Genomic DNA, 23,184 nt, shown 5'->3' on the forward strand with positions numbered 1-23,184 from the left:
AAGACAGACAGATAGATAGAACGACAGACAGAACGACAGACATAACGACAGACAGACAAATAGAAAGATAGACAGATAGATAAATAGATAGATAGATAGATTGACAGATAGGGAAGACAGATAGTAGAATGACAGACAGAACGACAGACAGAGATAGATAAGACAGATAAAGATGATAGACACAGACAGACAGATAGATAGATAGAAATAACGATAGATAGATAGATAGATAGAAATAACGATAGATAGATAGATAGATAGATAGATAGATAGATAGATAGATAGATAGATAGATAGATAGATAGATAGATAGATAGATAGATAGATAGATAGATAGATAGAAGGACAGACAGAACAACAGACAGAACGTCAGTCAGTCAGTAACAATCAGTCAGTAATCCCAACAGCAGTCATGGGGAAGTCTGCTGACTTGACAGTTGTCCAGAAGTCGATCATCAAGACCCTCTACAATGAGGGTAAGCCACAGAGGGTCATTGCTGAAAGAGCTGTTGACAGGAATGACAGCAGGCTTCAGAAGATTGTCAGGCGAAGCCGATTTAAGAACTTAGGAGAGATTCAAAAGGAGTGGACTGAAGCTGGAGTCAGTGCATCAAGAGCCACCACACACAGACGTGCTCAGGAAATGGGCTGCAACTGTCACAGTCCACGTACCAAGCCACTTCTGAACCAAAGACAATGCCAGAAGCGTCTTACCTGGGCTAAGGAGAAAAAGAACTGGACTGTGGCTCAGTGGTCCAAAGTCCTCTTTTCAGATGAAAGTAAATTTTGCATTTCATTTGGAAATCAAGGTCCCAGAGTCTGGAGGAAGAGTGGAGAAGCACAGAAACCATGTTGCTTGAAGTCCAGTGTGAAGTTTCCACAGTCAGTGATGATTTGGGCTGCCATGTCATCTGCTGGTGTCGGTCCACTGTGTTTTCTGAAGTCCAGAGTCAACGCAGCCATCTACCAGGAAATTTTAGAGCACTTCATGCTTCCCTCTGCTGACAAGCTTTATGGAGATGCTGATTTCATTTCCCACACTGCCAAAGGTACCAAAAGCTGGTTCAATGACCATGGTGTTACTGTGCTTGATTGGCCAGCAAACTTGCCTGAGCTGAACCCCATAGAGAATCTATGAGAGGAAAATGAGAGACACCAGACCCAACAATGCAGATGACCTGAAGGCCGCTATCAAAGCAACCTGGGCTTCCATTATACCTGAGCAGTGCCACAGGCTGATCGCCTCCATGCCACGTCGCATTGATGCAGCAATTCATGCAAAAGGAGCCCCAACCAAGTATTGAGTGCATAGAAATGAACATACTTTTCAGAAGCCTAACATTTCTGTTTAAAATATCCTTTTTTTATTGATCTATTGAGATAATGAATTGGTGTTTTTGTTAAATGTAAGCCAAAATCATCACAATTAAAAGAACCAAAGACTTAAAGTACTTCAGTCTGTGTGCACTTCAGTCACGAGTTCCACAATTTAAGTTGAATTACTGAAATAAATGAACTTTTCCTCGACATTCCAATTTATTGAGATGCACCAGTAGATAGATAGAAAGACAGACAGATAGATAAGACGGATAGAGATGGAATGATACATAGATGACAGACAGACCAATAGCAATACTTGCACTAAAAAACCCCATCAATAATGATCTAAGCTACATGCACAACTTGTTCAGATACTGTATACTGCCAATACAAAAGGTGAATATAATTAAAAAAGAAACAAAAAAACAATGAACACAGTGAACACAAATTATGTAGATAAAAGGTTGCACAAAACATACATCTGCCCCGGCTGCCTGGTAACCTCGTGTCCTGGTCAGTCTGCCCTCATACTTCAGAACAATCTCCCTGGCTTGCCTGAAACACACACAAATACACTGAGCTTCAGCGATCTACACCATATCCTGCTGTGGACTGACAGCTGTGGGTGCTGACAGTGAAGGCAATAATAGAAGGCTTTCCTGTTCTGTGAACCTGAACTCTAGCACACTTTATTAATATTTGCATTTCATCGATGCTTTACCCATTAACAGTAGCACTTCATCGGTTTCTTTATTAATAAAAACAAAACACCATAAATTCAATGGTAACATAATAGAGGAATCAAACAACTACAGATGGAAAATTGATTTTTGGGGGTGGGTGGGGGTGTATGTAATCATGGGCGCTCACCCAAAGATGATGGGGACACTCATAAAATGTAACATGCATCTCTTCCGTGCACCATCAGGCATAAACCTGTCAGTTATTATAAGTAACTTCAAAGATATGTGCTAATAAAAGCATTAGTTGTATAATCATAATTTTTTAGACAATAGGGTGGATGTAAACATTCAGAACCCCTGAAATAAATAAATACTAAAAGCTTATGTTGATAACTGACATGTGCTGCTCCATTCCATCGAAATATATTTTAAACATTATTTAAGTAGCAATTTTAATCCGACATTAAAAGCAGCTGCATTGCATTGTACAATATGTTGGCAAGGCTTTTCCAGGAGCATACAGAAATAACCAAAATGTTCTCTTGCCGTAACATTTGTGCATCCTCGCCCAAAGAAGCTGCAGTAATCCGTACCCAGTAAAATGAGAAACTGCTGGTCAGGCTAATGAAACAATTACTCAGCCAATTTAGTTTGTTCTCCAGGCATCATGTTGTAAATATGGCGGACGCATTCAAGCAGTGAAAGTTAATTGTTATTTACCTTACGGGTTTAATGCACAGATGCTTTCCTCAGCCATTATCATCAGTTTCAAACATTTTGGAATACCGTTTCTAAGAAGAATAATGGCTGTAATGGGGTCAAATAATAATCTTAAAAATAAATAATGCTTATTTCTTGTCATTATTCCTACTTATGTATTAAATCCTACTCTCTAGCATCACAGGCTCTCTATTGGCCTCAACTTAAAAATACCTTTACAGCACATTATAATGTATATCAAGAGCCTGAAACATTCTACGCCCACTTTTTGGCCTTATAAATGCTGAACTTATAAATATTCTATCTTTTTTATCTTGTTTCACTAGAGAACAATACAACTTTATGATCTGTAATAACTATATACAAGATGTGCAGAAATTCTGATAATATTTTCTTGGTGGGGTCTTACTTGAGCACTTTTAGCTTGCATCTGATTGGCCAAGGTTTGGTTCGGATGTTGGCGATGATTTCCTTCTGAAGCTGAATGTTCTGGAACATCTCCTCTGGATCATTACTGTCCACTCTCTCTCCATCCTTATCCTCATCATCAGATGCTCTGAAACACAGCCAAAGATCAATATTCACTTTCATTAATCTGACAGTAACATAGTAACATTTGATTTTTATTTGTGCAGCACATAATAAAACTGTTGCTTTATGTGGTATGAAAAAAGAACATGAAAAATACAAGTGTATGCAGAAACAATACATATACATGCAAACAATACACACACACACACATATATATATATATATATATATATATATATACAATATATATATATATATATATATATACATACACACACACAGAGATATTTTTCATGATCATGTTATAATTATAATATGACATTATCATTATTATTTGTTTATTAAAGTACATTATTACACTTATTCTTATTAAAAAATAAATGGTTAAATGTAAATCAATTAATTTTATTTGATACTCCAATATACATAAACACACTTTGGAGGATGAAGGTGAACTGGATTCATAACCCTCCATCTGTGTGTGTATTACACACACACACACACACACACACACACACACACACACACACACACACACACACACACGCGCACACACACACACACGCACACACGCGCACACACACACACACACACACACGTAACGTGCAATGTGCATCTTATCAATTCCATGTATTATTGAAATCAGACTAAAAATTATGAATCATTATGGTATACAAGAATTTATAGAGATAAATTAATATAAATTTTTAAATATATAAATATAGGAACGTTACTCTTAAAATAAATATTACTGTTCCACTGCAAAGCATAAATATTCCTAATAAAGACTGAATTATCTAGTCTACAAGTGTCATGTGTGAAATAAGGCAATGCAATTTGCAGTAAAAAAAAATAAATCGAGTCAGAATTGGTCAAAAAGCCAACTTACCCATTATCGTCTTGATAAGGGGAATAAATCCTTTTGGAATTCTTTCTTATGCTCTTGTGCCGCTTGGAGGATATCAGGGGTCTGGTTATTGTTGCTGGTTCTGCCATTTCACTCATTTCCCAGCATTAAAACTTTCTGCAGTCTTTAGTGAGCATGTGTCCCATCTGTAGGAGTTCTCCTGTGAGGGTGTTGCTGATGGGACTCTGGGGGGAGCAGAACGAGGAGTGCTACCTGCCTGATTGGATCCTGCTGAAGCGCTGCATAAGCCCCTCCACCAGAGGAGTTTAAGCTCAGACAATCACTCCAGTGACAGCTGTACTGGCTTCTTAAAGGGACAGCGTGAGAGCTGCAACCTGGCGATGAATGCACACGCTTCTGTACAAAGTGATTCAAACAAGAGAGTAGATGTAAACACTATTCTGAGACCTCTATACAAATATTATACAACATTATTATTATTATTATTATTTATTTATTTTTTTTACTCACCCCCATGTTGTTCTTTCTTCTATGAAACACAAAAGCAGAATGTCTGAGCTTCTGCTTGTCACACAATAAAAGTGAATGGGACAAATAGGACAAAAGCAAGCAGCATAAAATTATCATCACAGTACTTGTGCGCTATATTCTGATACCGTACAATAACATTTTTTTTTATTGTTTAAACTTAAATATTTAAGTCATTATTCACTCAAAACAAGTAGTATAAATTCATCATTACACTGTTTGTGTGCTATATTCTGATGACATACAATACCATTGTGCCATTTTCAAAGGTGTCCTTGATTATGATTTCCCTGTTTTGACTTTAGTTAGTGTGTAATGTTGCTGTTTCAGCATAAACAACATCTGCAACGCTCAAAGTTCAATGCAAAGGGAGAGATTTCACTTTTTAAGTACTACAACAAACAGCTGGTAGGGACTACAACGAGCTTCTTCCCGGGTCGGTGACATCACTAACCCTAAAGTCCAGTAGCCCCGCCCACTGATTTAAGCGCAACAAGTAGTAGTAGGTAAATATCAGATGTGACGCTAACACTGGATCGAGCAACTAAGCGATGAACATTCCTTTGAAGAGTGTTGTATAGTGCCAGGTTGTGGAAAAACACAGTAGCTGCATTGGATTTACAGAGAGCCTGAAATTAAAAATACGATGCTGTGCCTTCTATATTGGATTCGACAGGAACCAAGCAAAACACTTATCTGAGTAAAAATATTTTTACTGTGTCACTATAATGCTTTGCTACAGATCGCTTGGTATGTACGTATTATGTGTATACATGTCTAACCAAACTCACCAGTGATTTCTGATGTGCAACGATTCATACAGGCCTACAGTGAGATGTTTAGGTCTCAAAATAATTTATTGTCAGTAAATCAAACCAGTGACTAAATGATCAACTTCCCATTGTTTCTTTTAGTAGGACAAAAATAATCTGTTATTTAAATTATATAATCAAAGAACGTTCCCTTTACAATCGCTGGAGCTGTCAATCAAACGAGTTTATCAGTGACTGAGTTCTGGACTCGCGGCAAAACTCCCGTTTCATTCAACAAATCTCTTAGTTACATCAAGTTTGCACTGTTAGTTATGATGAAAGCATTCGTTAGTGTGCAGAAATTGAGTTGCAATGATGAGATCACTGCTTTCATGCGCTCAACAACATGTCTGTGATCGGCTACAATGTTCATCACTGCAACCTTTCATGCCACGATCTAAATATGCTATAATCAACACTTTTCATGATTAGTAAACCTCGAGAGCTGTAATAGTAAAAACATGCTAAAAGTTTTGATACTTAGCTATTTCATATGCAAAGGTGTCAGCCAATCACAGCAGAGTGTGTCTACACTGAAGTCTCACAGCAGACACGCCCCTTAAAACAGAGCGTTCAAACCAGAGGGCTAAAATCAGGTAGGAAAAATACCTTTCATTTCTAAATTATGACAATTATTGATGTAAAAATCGCAGTTTATGACCCCTTTAAGACATTCATACGTTTAAGTCATTACCCAGCAAACAGGGAACATTCTCAGGATTTAAGATAATGTTCTGGTTATAAGCAAACAGTACTGTAATGTTAATAGAACATTCGGTCAGAGTTATTTGGTGTTTTTTTATTGAAATGTTTTAGTTTTTTTTTAAATGTTACTAATTGTTTCCGAATTACTTTAAATGTTACTAATTGTTTCCGGGTTTAATATGAATTTGTCTATGCATGTTTTTTTGACTCTTATAAATTGTCATACCATTGACACGCATTATACGGCTGTCAGACGGCAACGGTTTGAGTTAAAAATCATAATTTGTTTTCTACTGAAGAAACAAAGTCACCTACATCTTGGGGGTAAGCAGATAAACATCACATTTTTGGGTGAACTATCCCTTTAAATGTTCCCTTAACATTTGAGTAACCAGGGAAGAATGTTTTTTTTTTTTTTTTTTTTTTATATATATATATATATTTAAAGAAAAATTGATGTTTTGAACATTAGAAATTACTTTGTTTTTTTGCAAATTAATGGTAACATTATCAAAATGTTCTTAGAACATATTTTCGTTAGCTTTTCACTCATAACCTTCCTCTCTGCTGTAGCTCTTAAATCTCATTTGTCATGTTTATCCAAGTTGCAACGTCGCAATCAAGAGGCATGAGATGATGCCAAACCTCTAAATATGTCATTTTTTAAACCGCACACCAACACAAACACTCCCATTCCTTTAAACATCCTACTTTAAATGAAATTTTCAAGGTCCCCCGGGAAACCCACAGACATACTAGATTTTCAATTTTTCTCTTGACACTAGTTAGTGTTCTGTGCTGTGATCATTCACTTTAATTTACTCTGGAGTTTTGTCTGAGCGGCAATAAACCAGCATATAATATACCTGAAAAATGCACACTGAATTTTAAGTAGGCACACATGGGCGAATTTCCAGTTTTCCTTATAAAGTGGCCTTAGAGTATACTGAAATTAAACAATAGTCACGTACAAGGAAAATAAATGTCCCCTCTTGTGAAAGAAAAAAGGCCCATTGTAGCTCAATATTATAATGTGCCATATGTAACTCTAGCTCACCACTTTCACTTTTCCATAAGCAGAAGTCTAATTTAGACTCTTTTATAGGACACATCAGGAAAAAGGCCTATTCCAGGAAAAAACACTCGGCCCATGTAGAACACCAAAGTGTTCTAAAGTGCTACAGTTCTAAAGTGCTATTTTTAATATCAGAATCAGAAAGAGATTTATTGTTAAAGGGATAGTTCACCCAAAAATGAAAATTTGATGTTTATCTGCTTACCCCCAACACGTCCAAGATGTAGATGACTTTGTTTTTTCAGTAGAACACAAATGATGATTTTTAACTCCAACCGTTGCCGTCTGTCAGTCGTATAATAGCAGTGGATGGGAACTTCTACTATAATAGTAAATAAAATTTGCATAGACAAGTCCAAATTAAACCCTGCGGCTCGTGACGACACATTGATGTCCTAAGACACAAAACGATCGGTTTGTGCGAGAAACTGAACAGTATTTATATAATTTTTTAACTCTAATACACCACTATGTCCAACTGCGTTCAGCACTCGCTTAGTGAGGTCTAATCGCGCTCTGACAGTGGCAGTGATGTCTTGCACACTAGCATTATTTGACTGACAGACGGCAACGGTTGGAGTTAAAAATCATCATTTGTGTTCTGCTGAAGAAACAAAGTCACCTACATCTTGGATGCGCTGGGGGTAAGCAGATAAACATCAAATTTTCATTTTTGGGTGAACTATCCTTTTAAGTACATTTGCACACACAAGGAATTTGTTTTAGTGACAGAAGCAGCTTCCAGTGCACAGAGACAACAACAGTACACAGATATTCAAATAATAATAAAGATATGTGAATAATACAGGCATGTGACAGTATCAAATTTTCATGTTACGATAATTGCTGAATCTTTTATCACGGTATACGGTATTATCACAATATTGAAATAAGTTGCAAAAAGTGTGTTGGAGTACTACAACAGGGTTGTAGTAAAAAAATCTTATAACAAAAAGAACTCTGAACATTTAAATACAATAAAACAAGAAACAAAATATATAAATGTAAAAGTACAAAATAATTATAAAGAACAATAGGTAACACTTTACAATAAGGTCCCATTAGATAATTTTAGTTAATGCATTAACTTACAATGAACAATAGGAGAAGTTATTATTCTTTGTCGGGAGGTGGGATTTATCGTGTGAACCAATCACATCCAATCATAGCGCGATAGAAGGCACTGCCTCCTCTCATGTAACTTTCCCCCATTCATTCTCAATTACCCCCCACTAAACCCAGCATACGCTTTAGGGGATCTGTTAAAAGTCAATGGGCTCAGGGGAGGCAAGACAGACGTGGACTCCTGCTGTAACTTTACCTGCGGGTGTCGCTGTTAGACAGTGTTACTTCAGAAAAGCGAGTGATTTATACAAATTTTGCAATGTTTGCGTAGTTTTGTTTTTGTAATATTTATGTTTTTCTCATCCTGTCTCTCTTGAGGAGGTGCTGCCTTCTCATTATTCTGATTATTAAAAATTAATTCCTCATTAATTTTCATTATTCTGATTATTCACTAAGAATTGTGGTTATTTTTACCCCATATAGTAGGCGTGTTACTGGCCACTGTTTTAATCTACTTATGTCAAATGCAAAACACATTTCTATGAACATACTGGATTTTTTAGGTGACATGCCAAAAAATGTTTTCATTTCAATGTTTTCGACCATCAATATACTGCAATATTGACTAAATCTCATTATAATTACATTAAGAGGGTGCATGTGAGGAAAATACCTTTTTTTTTTAGCAATCTTTCTGCTCTGCACTCTGTGTTTTTATTAGCTACAGCCTACAGCACACTAAATTATGTGATAAAAATTTGGTGCATGAGCATTGTGCAGTCCTATTGTTACAAGCGGAAATTAATTAAATTAAATCCAGAGTACAGTTTTAATAGGCCTTTGTTAATGTTCTCTCATTATGTTCATTCTCTCATTCCTTAGAATGCATGCATACTTTTAAGGCCCATTCACTCAAAGGAAGATAACTGTAAAGATAACTATAATGATAACCAATGTTGGGGAAAGTTACTTTTAAAAGTAATGCATTACAATATTGCGTTACTCCCTAAAAAAGTAACTAATTTCGTTACTTAGTTAATTTTTATGAAAAGTAATGTGTAATACCAACACAAATGTTACATTTTTGGCAAATGTTAAGGCCCTTTCAGACCAAAAGTGCAATGAATAAGCCTCAATCTGAAGGAAATGCATATTTACGCCAGTAGAGGGCGCAGCTCAAACAAACCTTTCAGCTGTGCTGCCATTATGGATTAAAAAGAGAATAGGATACAAGAAAAGGAAGTTCAACACTCTTATTTCTAAATCTAAAGTAATTTTACTTATTAGTACGGTTGAATTGGATCATTGAAAGTCAGCAGCAAAGATACTGGTTATTAAAGTGAGATTAAATACATAAAGTATATTTGTGTAATTTAATATAGTTAATTATTACAAGTTTGCGTAAAGTTCTTAGATTGAGTTTCAGTGTTTTTAATCATTTTGAGGAATACCGAATGTTTTTGTGCAAGTGAGATGAGTAAATGCATGTTCACATTTAGTCTAAAACTACAATAACTAACCATCATGTTCACACAGCGCGCACAACACCTCTGTGCTTTATTTCTCGGACGATATCGTACTGTTTATTATAAGCGCACATTGAGTTTTGTCTCAAGCTCTTTAAAGCAGGATGGATTCTGATTGGCTGTCATTTTTCATCATTCATCAGTTACCTTTAAAGGAACACTCCACTTTTTTTGAAAATAGGCTAATTTTCCAACTCCTCTAGAGTTAAACAGTTGAGTTTTACCGTTTTCGAATCCATTCAGCCGATCTCCGGTTCTGGCAGTACCACTTTTAGCATAGCTTAGCATAGTTCATTGAATCTGATTAGACCGATAGCAAAGAGTTTTGATATTCCTTCTATTTAAAACTTGACTCTTCTGTAGTTAAATCGTGTACTAAGACCGACGGAAAATAAAAAGTTGCGGTTTTCTAGGCTGATATGGCTAGGAACTATACTCTCATTCCGGCGTAATAATCAAGGAACTTTGCTGCCGTTCCATGGCTGCAGCAGTGCAATGATATTACGCAGTGCCCGTGAGCCCCTGCTTGCATAGGGAACGTGCCTTGCAACCATGGAGACGTATGTGAGAGACGCTGCGTAATATCATTGCGCCTGCTGCAGCCATGGAACGGCAGCAAAGTTCCTTGATTATTACGCCGGAATGAGAGTATAGTTCCTAGCCATATCAGCCTAGAAAATCACAACTTTTTATTTTCCGTCGGTCTTAGTACACGATGTAACTACAGAAGAGTCAAGTTTTAAATAGGAAACATATCAAAACTTTTTGGTCATTTTTAAGTGCAATGCTAACGGTCTAATCAGATTCAATGAACTATGATAAGCTATGCTAAAAGTGGTACCGCCAGAACCGGAGATCGGCTGAATGGATTCGAAAACGGTAAAACTCAACTGTTTAACTCTAGGGGAGTTGGAAAATGAGCCTATTTTCAAAAAAAGTGGAGTGTTCCTTTAAAAGCAATGATGTCATCATTTATCAGAATCATATGTATTGAGCCATTTTGTTGTATTTTGTTTTCACAGCCGACTGTCTATCTTGAGCCCTGAAACAAACGACAAATTACAGTCCCAGAGGTCAGGTTTCAATTTGACATTTAACCCAATAAAACAAATCAATGAGGCTTATTGATCGCATTTGAGCTGTGCTGAAACAGTAACGTAAACTGACCCCTTCCCAAACATAGCGTCAGTTATCATTCCAATCTTATTATGATATCAGTTATCATGCCAAGAAGAGTAAAATCAAGCTGAATGACAAACACATTTAGAACCATCATCTACTATAAATTCAGTTAGGAAACAGTGATTACTATTGTTTTCTTGTATTAGTTGTTCTTTGTATCTAGTTGTTTCTAATTATTTGATAAACATTCCAGCATCTGCCAAAAAATATAAAAATATAAAAATTAAGTATATAATTTTTAAAATACATTGGTGGGCCAACCACAGGTCAAGTTGAAGCTCACTCACAATCATACAAATCCATTCTTCATTTCACTTTACCACAGTCCCATAGAGATTGGTCTTTATGAGAGGACTGTCCTAAAAAGAGAAAAGTCAAGACAAGTCAAATTTATTATCCCAAAGAGGAAATCTGGATTGCAGGCAGAGTGTGTAGTTTAACCATTGCTATAACTCTAAAAGACAATAAAGCCTGGCCGAATTGAATCGTTTGGGCTGTGATATAACCAATGTCAATTCAAAAAGTAATTGCATGCCCCTTTGTAAATCCTGCAAAGTTTTATCTGGTTTGCAGTAATGCAGTTCTCATTATCAAAGACCTTGTGGTGCAAATGGAAGGACACTAGGGTAGAGTATCTTTTGGGTAGAGTACAATGAGAAAAGTTGGTAAAAAGAAATGTTTAATAAAATCTATTGATAAGAACACAATGCCATGTTACATGGTCACAAAACTACAGAAGTGAACAGACCTGAGTCAGGTTAGATGCTAGACATATGCTGATATTCGGTAATTCGATATATCACGATAATGAATATACACTATATTGTTACCGTGGGCACCTCAAAATACCGTGAATAATTATTTATTACAAATTATTAAAATTTTTACCTGTCAGCCATATAAAATCCACAACATTGCTGTATGCGGCATCAAAGAGGCACGCACATTATGTACACAAACCCAATGTGCAGGAGAAGCACATGGCGGAAAAAGTGAAAGAGACGCGCTGGATGAAAGTGTACGTTCACTCTCTGACAGCAGAGGGCGCTGATGGAACAGCAGAAATGCAGCGGTTATCCCGGGAACCCCGTTAACAAAGCTGCTGCAGTACTATAGTTTTTTTTTTTTTTTTTTTTTTTTGGTATTCGCAATGTTGTTCTTCACAGTACCATATACTTAATACTTAAAGACTTAATTGGCTATTTATTTTCAAACTTAAACATTTTTATATTTTAATATGAACTACAACATGCCCTAAATTGATTGAAAATTATCTGATTATTTGTTATTGTTCAGTAATACTTGATGACCTAAGGCTTCATTAGTTAACATGTTAAACATGTTACCAAACTGACGATAAAAAAAAATACTTTTATTATAGTATTTAAAATAGCATTTATTAATCATAGTTAAATTCTAGTTAATGTTTATTTTAAAACATGTTAAATTCTAGTTAATGTTTATTAACATTACTAAAGTCAAAAGTTATAATTATTATTTAATGGACCTAAAACTAACAATGATCAGTTATATTTTTTAAAATAATATGAACATAAAATAATACCTTCTGTAACAAATGTAGCTATTGCTCATTCTTAATCTTAGTTAATGCATTAACTAACGTTAAATAATGAGACCTTATATAGTGTTACCTGTTGTTCTTTATAATTCTTTTGCACTTTAACATGTTTGAAACATTTTACTTTATAATTTGTGTACTGCATTATTGCATTTAAATGTTCAGAGGTTTTTTGTTGTTATAAGAAAAAGAGTTCTTAAACCTGTTATACTATTACAACACTTTTTTTGCAACTTATTACTGATAATACCGTTTACCATGATAAAGCAATTATTCAGCAATTATTGCAAAATGAAAATTTGATACTGTCACATGCCTATTAGATGCAATATTGAATTTAACATTTTGCAGCTTTAAATGCTCAAGCTCTTAAAGCTGGATGGATTCCAATTGGCTGTCAACGCTTTCATAGTTTATCGGCTATCAAAAATTGTTCAGAAGGTGATTCCAACCATGTCAGTCCTCTGTGTTATCATTGTGGACTCAGCTCTTTTATTTTTAATTTATGACAACTTTTAAAACTAAATCCTATGGCTATTGTTATTGTTATCATTCTTGGTATGAATGGGCCTTTACAGTCTTTACAATGACACTGTATGAAAGTCCTAGATTACATACTTTTCACAACAAAAAAACTTTCAAAAACTGTTTTATGGAGTCTACTTTTTTTTTTTTCCTTTTCATTTGAAAAGACATTCAAAACAATCAGTGATCTATATAAATATATAGCTAATATATAGATCAGTGAGCACAATCCACTGAACGCACTGCTCTTCTACCTCTCAGATTCATTTTCATTCCTGTCAAAACTACCCCGACAAACTTAGGGTTAATACAGTCACAAGTTTACCACTGGAAACAACGTTAGAATACATAAACACTATTTAAATACATATACATATAATATTTTCTTTAGAAGCCAGACTAAGAGAAGATCCCAGGTTTAGTTCACCCAAAAATGAAAATAATGTCATTTATTACTCACCCTCATGTCGCTCTACAGACCTTCGTTCATCTTCGGAACACAAATTAAGATATTTTTGTTGAAATCCGATGACTCAGTGATGCCTGCATAGGGAGCAATGACATTTCCTCTCTCAAGATCCATGAAGGTACTAAAATATATATTTAAAACAGTTCATGCAAGTTCAGCAGTTACACCTTAATATTATAAAGCGACGAGAATATTTTTGTGCGCCAAAAAAACAAAATAACGACTTTTCAACAATATAGTGATGGGCCGATTTCAAAACACTGCTTCAGAGCTTTGAGAATCGAATCAGTGACTCAGATCTCCTATCAAACGGCTAAACTGCTGAAATCACGTGACTTTGGAGTCACTGATTCGATTCGCAAAGCTCCAAAGCAGTGTTTTGAAATCGGCCCATCACTATATAAGTCATTATTTTGTTTTTTTTGGCACACAAAAATATTCTCGTCACTTTATAATATTAATATTAAACCACTGTACTCACATTAACTGATTTAAATATGTTTTTAGTACATTAATGGATCTTGAGAGAGAAATGGCTGTCAATAGAGGCCTCACTGAGCCATCAGATATCATCAAAAATATCTTAATTTACATTCCGAAGATTAACGAAGGTCTTAAGGGTGTGGAACGGCATGAGGGTGAGTAATTAATTACATTATTTTCATTTTTGAGTGAACTAACCCATTAAGTAAGAACAAAGAGAGATAAAACAGTGAAAAAGTACAGAAAAATTAGATATATGCTAATTTATGTAAATAGATTGAACTTGTCTCAACAATGCAGTTCCAAAACAACCAATCAAAGAGAAAGAATGTCACTGCAGGTGTCAAATGACCAATCAAAAGAAAGACATAATAAAACCGCTTTATGGAGAAAGTAGTAAAACAAAAAATCTCCCAGATCTCCTCAAAGTTTTAAAGAAGTGATTTCAACATAAAAACAAACAACTAACGTAATGAAATTAAAGTAGATGTTACCGAAACGTTGACAACACGGAGATCGCCGATAAATAACGCTTTATTGAAGAGTAACACGAACTGTTCTTTTGGGTCATTAATCGGGTCTCTGGTGAGTTTTATTCAATTTTGTATTCAAACTATGTAACATTTTGTGGAATATGTTTGAATAGTGACGTTTTGGGGCCAGATTTTGGTGGAACTGACTCTATATAGTTATTCTGGATATAAAACTAAATATAATAATCCAAAATCTGTCAATACACAGATCGGGATTTCCCGTTAGAGACGTCAACTCGTTCACTTGCCTGAAATCTCCGTTCACGACCACGATCGCTCGCGTTCAAGATGGCGAGGCTTCTTGCTCGAGGAGGACAGAAACACCGGAACGGATTACTGCAGGAATCAGCGGGATGATTCCCCTCACGAAGACGTTTGGTGTCTGAACTGGTAAGAAGTATGGCGTTTCTTAAAGGTTTGATCTGAATTTAACTGACAAAGCAAGTTGAGAGGCTTTTAATAATTAAAGGACATAGGGACATATCTAAAAAAAAAAAAAAAAAAAAAACTCATGCAAACAGATTTATGAGATTTATGGTCACAAGCTGAGTCTGTGCAAATGAACAGCGACACGTTGCGGCCACTACCAAAGTACACTTCGATCCGCATTGGTTTAATCGCTGTCAGTGTGAACAGAACTACTTTTTTATAGAATCCTCGATTATAATAAAATAATATTAAGGTACAAATAATATAAAAATACAAATAATATTAAATATTTTTAATATTAAATTTAAAAAAAGCATGTTTAATTGTTAATCTATTTGTTGTTGCTAGTGGCACCTATGGTATTTATACAAAATTATTCTTAAAGGGTTAGTTCACTCAAAAATTAAAATAATGTCATTAATTACTCACCCTCATGTCATTCTACACCTGTAAGACATTTGTTCATCTTCGGAACAGAAATTAAGATATTTTTGATGAACTCTGATGGCTCAGTGAGGCCTCTATTTAGAGCAAAGTCATTCAAACTCTCAAGATCCATTAATTTACAATATATATAAATATATATATATATATATAATCAGTGCTTCCCACACATAGACTTTACTTGGGCGGGCCGCCCACGTATAATAACGGCCGCCCAAGTATATTCGGAGACACATTTTTGCTTTTATTATTTTTATCCTCTTATACTTTTATATCCGCGCAAGATAATGAAACCATCCGCGATCGATTAACTAGTCGTTTCGTACCTGCAAGTTATGTGTGCGTCAGAACTGTTTACTCCCGCTGACATGTTGACGCTACATGGCGCTACATGTTGCAAAGTCACAAGGGGGCGCTGTTGCGCGTTTTACAAGCTCACGCAACAGTGCTTCAGACTGTTTCAAAGTGATTCTCAATCAATGAAAAGCGCAGATTTATGCCAAGTGATTGCTGATGAACTCAAGTTGATGAATTATTACAATGTCTACTTTATGGCTTTTATATAAAATGTTTTAGACGATTGTAAGATCAGCCTGCAATAGTACAGACATTTCAAAATAAGAGTACCTGTGTATTTCGGGCTTGTTTATAATTAAAAGTCACACGCTAAGTTTTTTTCTTTTTCTTTTGGGCATTATTGGTATTTTGGTTACACAATAAATTGTATTTAATTTGATTTCCATTTAATTCATAGTAAATTATTGTAGTCTCCCCCACAGGAAGAAAAGACTAAGAAAATTATTTGACACATATATTATTCATTTTATAAATTTTACTAGTAAAATCTGTGTCCCATTCACTGAGAGAGACACTATATGACAGCAAGGAGAACATAGGAAAATGTGAACCATTTAAATGCTGTAATTTTGCATAATTTACAATGCATAATAATGCATAATGTTAGTATGTCATTAAACGTATATGTTATTTAATTAAAATTAATTTCAATAAATAAAAATACTGTTACAAATCACACATTGTTTGTTTGTCACATGTAGTAGACCATTTTTGTGCCATGGGTTATAGGAGGATTTTTCAACCTGTGGGAAGCACTGATATATATATATATATATATATATATATATATATATATATATATATATATATATATATATATATATATATATATATATATATATATATATATATATTTAAATCAGTTCATGTGAGTACAGTGGTTCAATATTAATATTATAAAGTGACAAGAATATTTTTGTGCGCCAAAAAAACCCAAAATAACGACAATATAGTGATGGTCAATTTCAAAACACTGCTTCGGAGCTTTACGAATCGAATCAGGGATTCAGATCTCCTGTCATGTGACTTTGGCGCTCCGGTTCACTGATTCGATTTGTAAAGCTCTGAAGCAGTGTTTTGAAATCGACCATTGCAAGATATTGTTGAAAAGTCATTATTTTGGGTTTTTTTGGAGCACAATATGTATTCTCGTCACTTTATAATATTAATATTGAACCACTGTACTCACATGAACTGATTTAAATATGTTTTTTTTTTTTTTTTGTAAATTAATGGATCTTGAGATTTTGAATGGTTTTGCTCTCAACAATATCTTAATTTGTGTTCCGAAGATGAATGAAGGTCTTACGGGTGTAGAATGACATGAGAGTAATTAATGACATTATTTTCATTTTTGGGTGAACTAACCCTTTAATCTTACATGGGATCAAGGATAGCGGTCACAACTAACAACAATGTTGCGAAACCTTCTCTTACTTTAAGCAGTAATTGTTTAGATGTTTTCAATCCTCTGAGTTGGCATTTCTCTAAAGAGAAACAGGGTGCTGATAGATAAGATGACATGCTGCTAGTATCTCTTGTCAACACTTCAAAAGGTACAAAAATGAAAACAATATTTTCAATTAACTTCTGTGTAGCAGTCTGGGGATGTCATAATCTGCTGTGTAATCGACTGATGAATGTTTTATTCTAGCAGAGAGTTAAGTGCTATTTCAGCATTATTATTTATTTATTTATTTTTTGACACACGTCAATGGTTTTTAATTTAAAGACTTTTTAAGCATACATCTTCTCTTATGAGATGCAAAATCTTTGAAATTTTTGAAAAAAAATTTTTTCTAATAATTCTAAATATTTGTCAAGCTTGGCATCAAAAACACGTGGGTGCAGTTACTTTACAACTGGTCATATATACATATAAGGTTATTTTGCCAGTCCTGATAAGAAGTGACGTGACGAACCTGTTGAGCGAATAGAGCGCTGCTGACACCTAGTGGACGTAAATTAAGATTGCATTGTTGATGCCAGTTCATTTCACAGTAAATACTTGTTATATAATGTGCATATGCATCACAGATTTGTTCATTATATAAAGTTAGCCATTGCTGTGCATTAAGAAAGGACATGCATTTACTTTGTGAGGGAGATGACGTTTTAAAGAAGCACTTTAATAAAATAATAATAAAAGGCCTTCATAGGCTGCCTCCTTATGTCTGCAAAGAACACAGTGTTGAGTATTAGAAACTGCTAAATAAATGAGACATCTATAATCTTATTGTTTCCATTGCATTTTGATCGTTGATCAATACAGTACAAAAAAAGTTAATAATGTTGTGAATCTTTGCATAATTCAAAGAGAATATGAGAGTCTCAAGGCTAAAAGTGGCTGCATTAAATATTGAGCTGGTTTGATGTACACATTCAGTATGAAGTGCAGATTAGATCCCTTTTGCTGCAGTGAGGCTGTAGGCGGCTGGGAGACAGACATGAAAGGGTTGTCATATGAAAGGAAAGCAGACATGAACTTCCTGTGAACTTGTCTCATTTTTTTGAGTATACTGGAGCCAACTGAGAGATCAGCTCTACAACCATTGCTGCTGCTAAGACAAGTTTTATTTTTCTGCCACTTTTTTTGATAAGTAGGCGGAGTGACCTTATTAAGCTCACCGTTTTGTTGTTTTGAATCTTAGGACACAAAACATCAAAGAAATTATTTTTACAGAAATTATGCATATTTCTTACTATCATATTATTATTGTTACTTATTTATTTGGAGCCAGTTATATGCTTAGATATTGAGGATTATGTACCGCCTAACAGTCACTTTTCTGTAAATTTTAATGATGTAATTGTCTGAACATTGGTAAGAATGCTAAATTTCAGACAAATGTGAGTGTTTAGCATGCCTCTTCAGTACTATTTTAGTATTATTCATTTATATACATAATAGTATTTATTAATCTTTTATGGTTTTTTTGTTGTTGTTTTTTTTTTTGTATTTTACATTTTCGGGTTCCATTTCAGTTTTAGTTTAAATCATTTTAAGTGTATTTGTCATTTTTATTCGATTTTTTATTTTTATTTTGCTTTTTTATTTCAGTTAGTTGTAATAGTTCATATTTTTTTAAATTAACAACAACAATATATAAACATTTTTTAATAGTTTTAGTTAGTAGTGTTGTTAACACTAAACTGCTTACAAAATGCATTCGTTATTCTGTGTACTCAACACATGCTTTACTTCCTGAAATTTTAACCCCTTACATTGTAGAGACAATATGCTAAGAGAAAAATTACAGGAGCTATCTAAAAATAAGAAAGTAAGTCTCACAAACATGTGAAGCTGATAGAAAGGCTGATATTTTCAGAGTGAAAGAACTCAGATATTTAAAAAGCTAAAACAAGATACATTTACAGAAAGAGAAGCTGTATAATGTCCCCTGGAAATATAATAATAATGTTGGAAATATTGTAAAAATGCTGTATAATATAGAGATCAGTGGGGAAAAAAAGTCTGTATTGAATTATAATGAATTATTATTCAAGTAATTTCACTTTGACATGCTGTATTTCGATTATTTTAAAGTTGATGTATGGAACCGCTGATAGAAGAACTCTACTTTAGACTATAATCCCTCACGGTTTGCTTTATGTAACATGAACATTTAGTTTTGATACCATGTGTAAACAAATTCTTTTCATTATCTGAAATTCAGATGTAGTTATTTGTTGTTGTTGTTGTTGTTGTTTAGACTACTTCTATGTTATTTGTCCATGTATGTCTTGAATGCATGACACGTCACAAAAACTAATGCATAAATCGGAGGTTCGGATTTACCATCAGGCAGTATAAGAACAGGGGTGCGTTTCCCAAAACCATAGTTGCTAACCTGTTAGCAACTTAGTTGGTTGGCAATGGGAAATTGTATTGCAACCAACAAAATTGCTAACTTAGAAACTATGGTTTTGGGAAATGCTCCCCAGGTTAGTTGGTCCTGTCAGTTGGACCATCATTTGGTCCTGTGGTACAGCGCCCTCTGGTGGTGCACATCTAGGATTGGGTATCAGATTTCCCTATTGAAACTCGTTCACAAGCTTTTCATAGACTTTTTCTTTCTAAAAATGCAGTAAAATATATTGAAGAATTCATTAAAACCCTCTTAAAGAATTAGTTCACATTAGAATGGAAATTAGCCCAAGCTTTTCTCACCCTCAAGCCATCATAGGTGTATATGACTTTCTTCTTTCTGATGAACACAACTGAAGTTATATTAATACAATATCCTGACGCATCCGAGCTTTATAATGTCATTGAACGGGGGCAACGAGTCTGAAGCTCATAAAAGTGCATCCATCCATCATAAACATACTCCACAGGGCTCCAGGGGGTTAATAAAGGCCTTCTGATGCGAAGCGATGCAGTTGTGTAAGAAATATATCCATATTTGGTGGAAGCTACATACTTTATAAATTGTTAAATATGGATATTTTTCTTACACAAATGCATTGCTTCGCTTCAGAAGGATGCGTCAGGATATTTATTAATATACGATTGTGTTCATCAGAAATAAGAAGGTCATACACACCTAGGATAGCTTTAGGGTGAGTAAATCTGAGTGTAATTTCATTGTAAAGTGAACTAATCCTTTAAGAGTAATTTGTCTCAGGAGTTGTGCTACACTGATCATGCTTTGTGTTTTTGATTCCCTAAAAAGAACTGGCTCATAAGTTGTCATTTATTTGTAAATCGGATTATAGTTTTCATTGTGTGTGTGTGTGTGTGTGTGTGTGTGTGTGTGTGTGTGTGTGTGTGTGTGTGTGTGTGTGTGTGTGTGTGTGTGTGCGTCATTTTTATTAATATTGTGTTTATTATATTCAGTAGTGAAATTACTGTAAACATTGGTGATTTGATCAAAGGTTACTTGGCTTGAAAAGTTTGAGGAGCATTGGGTTAGACAGACTATAAAATTAAGGAAAAAATCCAGACAGATCTTATAGGTTCATTTAAGGATCAAGACAAAGCAGGAAAGAATGACTTTTGGAAGAAATTTCAACTCTGAAATTACATTAAATGAATGGCACAGCAATAGTCTTAATATTCGTTCTCTGTGATCCAGAGCTTTAGATTGTAGAGTTTAATTTGTTATTGTACTGAATGAATTTGCCTTCTTACAAAGTAGTTTTTGTCTAGAAGTCAATGTTTGCTTCTGTCTCTTTGTATCAGATTTTTCTCCATGTATTTGCATTGCTCTCGATGCATTTATTCTCTCTTAATCGATAAACATGTGCACAAATGCCATTTTTTTCCTTTATGTCAAAGCACAAGACAGAAGTGTGAGCTCATATGCGCATTAAACTTGATGAACCCAAGCCCTCTTTGTTAAAATAACAAGCCTGAAGTCAGTTCTGTATCTACATCAGCAGAAGGATTGTTCTTTTCAAAAGACCTTCATACAACAGCAAACAGCTGATTTATGTTTGCTAATCGCATCACCTAACAAGCTAAATGAATTTTATCAATTTCCTACAGATGTTCACCTAAAATGATTCTTGATTCTGCTAAAGCAACCGACTGTGCCTTCAGTGCTTTTTATGACTCTGAAATAGGGTCTTATTTTCCTAGCTGCAAAGGCTCTTTTGCATGCTTCACAAATCTAAGTAAAAGTAAGGAGATTTAGCACTAATCTGGAATTATATAATCAACCCGGTAATGAAAAACCTGGGCACTGTGATGCCTAACCTAAAACTGTAGGTGTACAGAAAGGCATGATCAAGATAACTTGAACAAAGCAGTGTTTTGGAACGTATCCTGCAGGCCGTCGAGGAGTCTTTGTATTGATGCATAGATTCATTTTGTGCTTCTTTTTGCATATTTTATTAGGGTTTTTCAAAATACCTAAGCCTAACTTTTGCATGCAGCTTACTATGGACATAAATAATGCCTTAAATCAAACAGCTTGAGGAAAGATGAGCTACTATTATAAATGATCGGATTTAGGATTTATGCCTGGGGGATGATAATACAGGTCAAACAATCCTATAGTTTGAATATTCTCAGTTCAGTTACGATTAATCGACAGCATTTCTATCAAATTCATTTTGATTTATCCCTGCTTTTCTTTAAAGAGGAACTATTATGCAAAATTCACTTTTACATGGTGTTTGAACATAAATGTGTGTACACAACCAACCTAAAATGGTAAAAATCCACCCACTCCCCATAAATCATTAGCAGTGTCTCAGAATAAGTTTCTATGTGATTTGATGTCACATCGCACAGGCCCCGCCCACAACTGACAGACTCTGCCCTATTAGCATAGACCCCGCCCTCAGTGACCTGTACACAGTTGGCCATGTTTATCTCCTCGCCAGAGTGTTTAAAGGGTTAATTCACCCAAAAATGAAATTTATGTTATTTATTACTCGCCCTCATGTCGTTCCACACCTGTAAGACCTTTGTTAATCTTCAGAACGCAAATTGAGATATTTATGTTTAAATCCAACTGCTCCGTGAGGCCTTGATAGGGAGCAATGACATTGCCTCTCTTAAGATCTATTAATGTACTAAAAACATATTTAAATCAGTTCATGTGAGTACAGTGGTTCAATATTAATATTATAAAGCAATGAGAATATTTTTGTTTTGATAATCAAAACAAAACAGATGTTTTAGTGTTTGGCAGAGTATCCGGGGCACAAGCTGTACAGGCTCCTCCTATTCTGTAAAGGGGCGGGGAGCAGCAGCTAATTTGCATTTAAAGATACACACATGGAAACAGCATATTTTATCTTACACACAAAAATGGGCATTTACAATGATATAAATGATCTGTGGGATATTTTGAGCTGAAACTTCACAAACACATTCTGGAGACACCAGAGACTTATATTACAATCTTGTGAAAAGGGTAAGTGTTTTTTAGCTTTTTTTTTTTTTTTTTTGGAAGTCATAAACATTTAAACACTCGGTAACACTTTATTTTAGGGTATTTTAACTACAGTAGTTGCTTATTAGCATGCATATTACTAGAATATTGGCTATTTATTAGTACTTATAAAGCACATATTAATGCCTTATTCTACATGACCATATTCTACATTCTTAATCCTACCCAATACCTAAACTTAAATAATCACTTTCCTTTTCCATTTAAAGTTATATACAATTTTACAACTTGTCATGACAATGCAATGCCTCAAACCCTAAATGACTATAAAAATGATGACTTTACAGCTTAAATAACAAGTTTTAACAGTAAAAATGTAATACAATCTTCTCCTTCTATTGTAAGTGCCTCACTGTGACCTCCATTTTTCAAAGCAAATGAGCAACAAGTCAAAACAAAACTTTTTTTTTTCTTTTTTTTGTGTGTGATTAATACTATTCCA

At 34.6% G+C, this 23,184-nt stretch overlaps 1 protein-coding gene across 1 annotated transcript in view; it reads right to left on the reverse strand.

Moving 5' to 3' along the window:
- LOC137030693 (transmembrane channel-like protein 3) overlaps positions 1-23,184 on the reverse strand; it is a 105,794-nt gene that overhangs the window by 31,712 nt on the left and 50,898 nt on the right. The window contains exons 4-6 of the mRNA XM_067401132.1: positions 4,379-4,518; positions 3,133-3,279; positions 1,800-1,875 (exon numbers count right to left, since the gene is read on the reverse strand). Coding sequence (XP_067257233.1) covers positions 1,800-1,875; positions 3,133-3,279; positions 4,379-4,518 — 363 coding nt within the window. The remainder of the gene's footprint in view (positions 1-1,799; positions 1,876-3,132; positions 3,280-4,378; positions 4,519-23,184) is intronic.

The sequence above is a fragment of the Chanodichthys erythropterus genome, chromosome 11 (assembly GCF_024489055.1).
Source record: "Chanodichthys erythropterus isolate Z2021 chromosome 11, ASM2448905v1, whole genome shotgun sequence".
Classification (NCBI taxonomy): Eukaryota; Metazoa; Chordata; class Actinopteri; order Cypriniformes; family Xenocyprididae; genus Chanodichthys; species Chanodichthys erythropterus.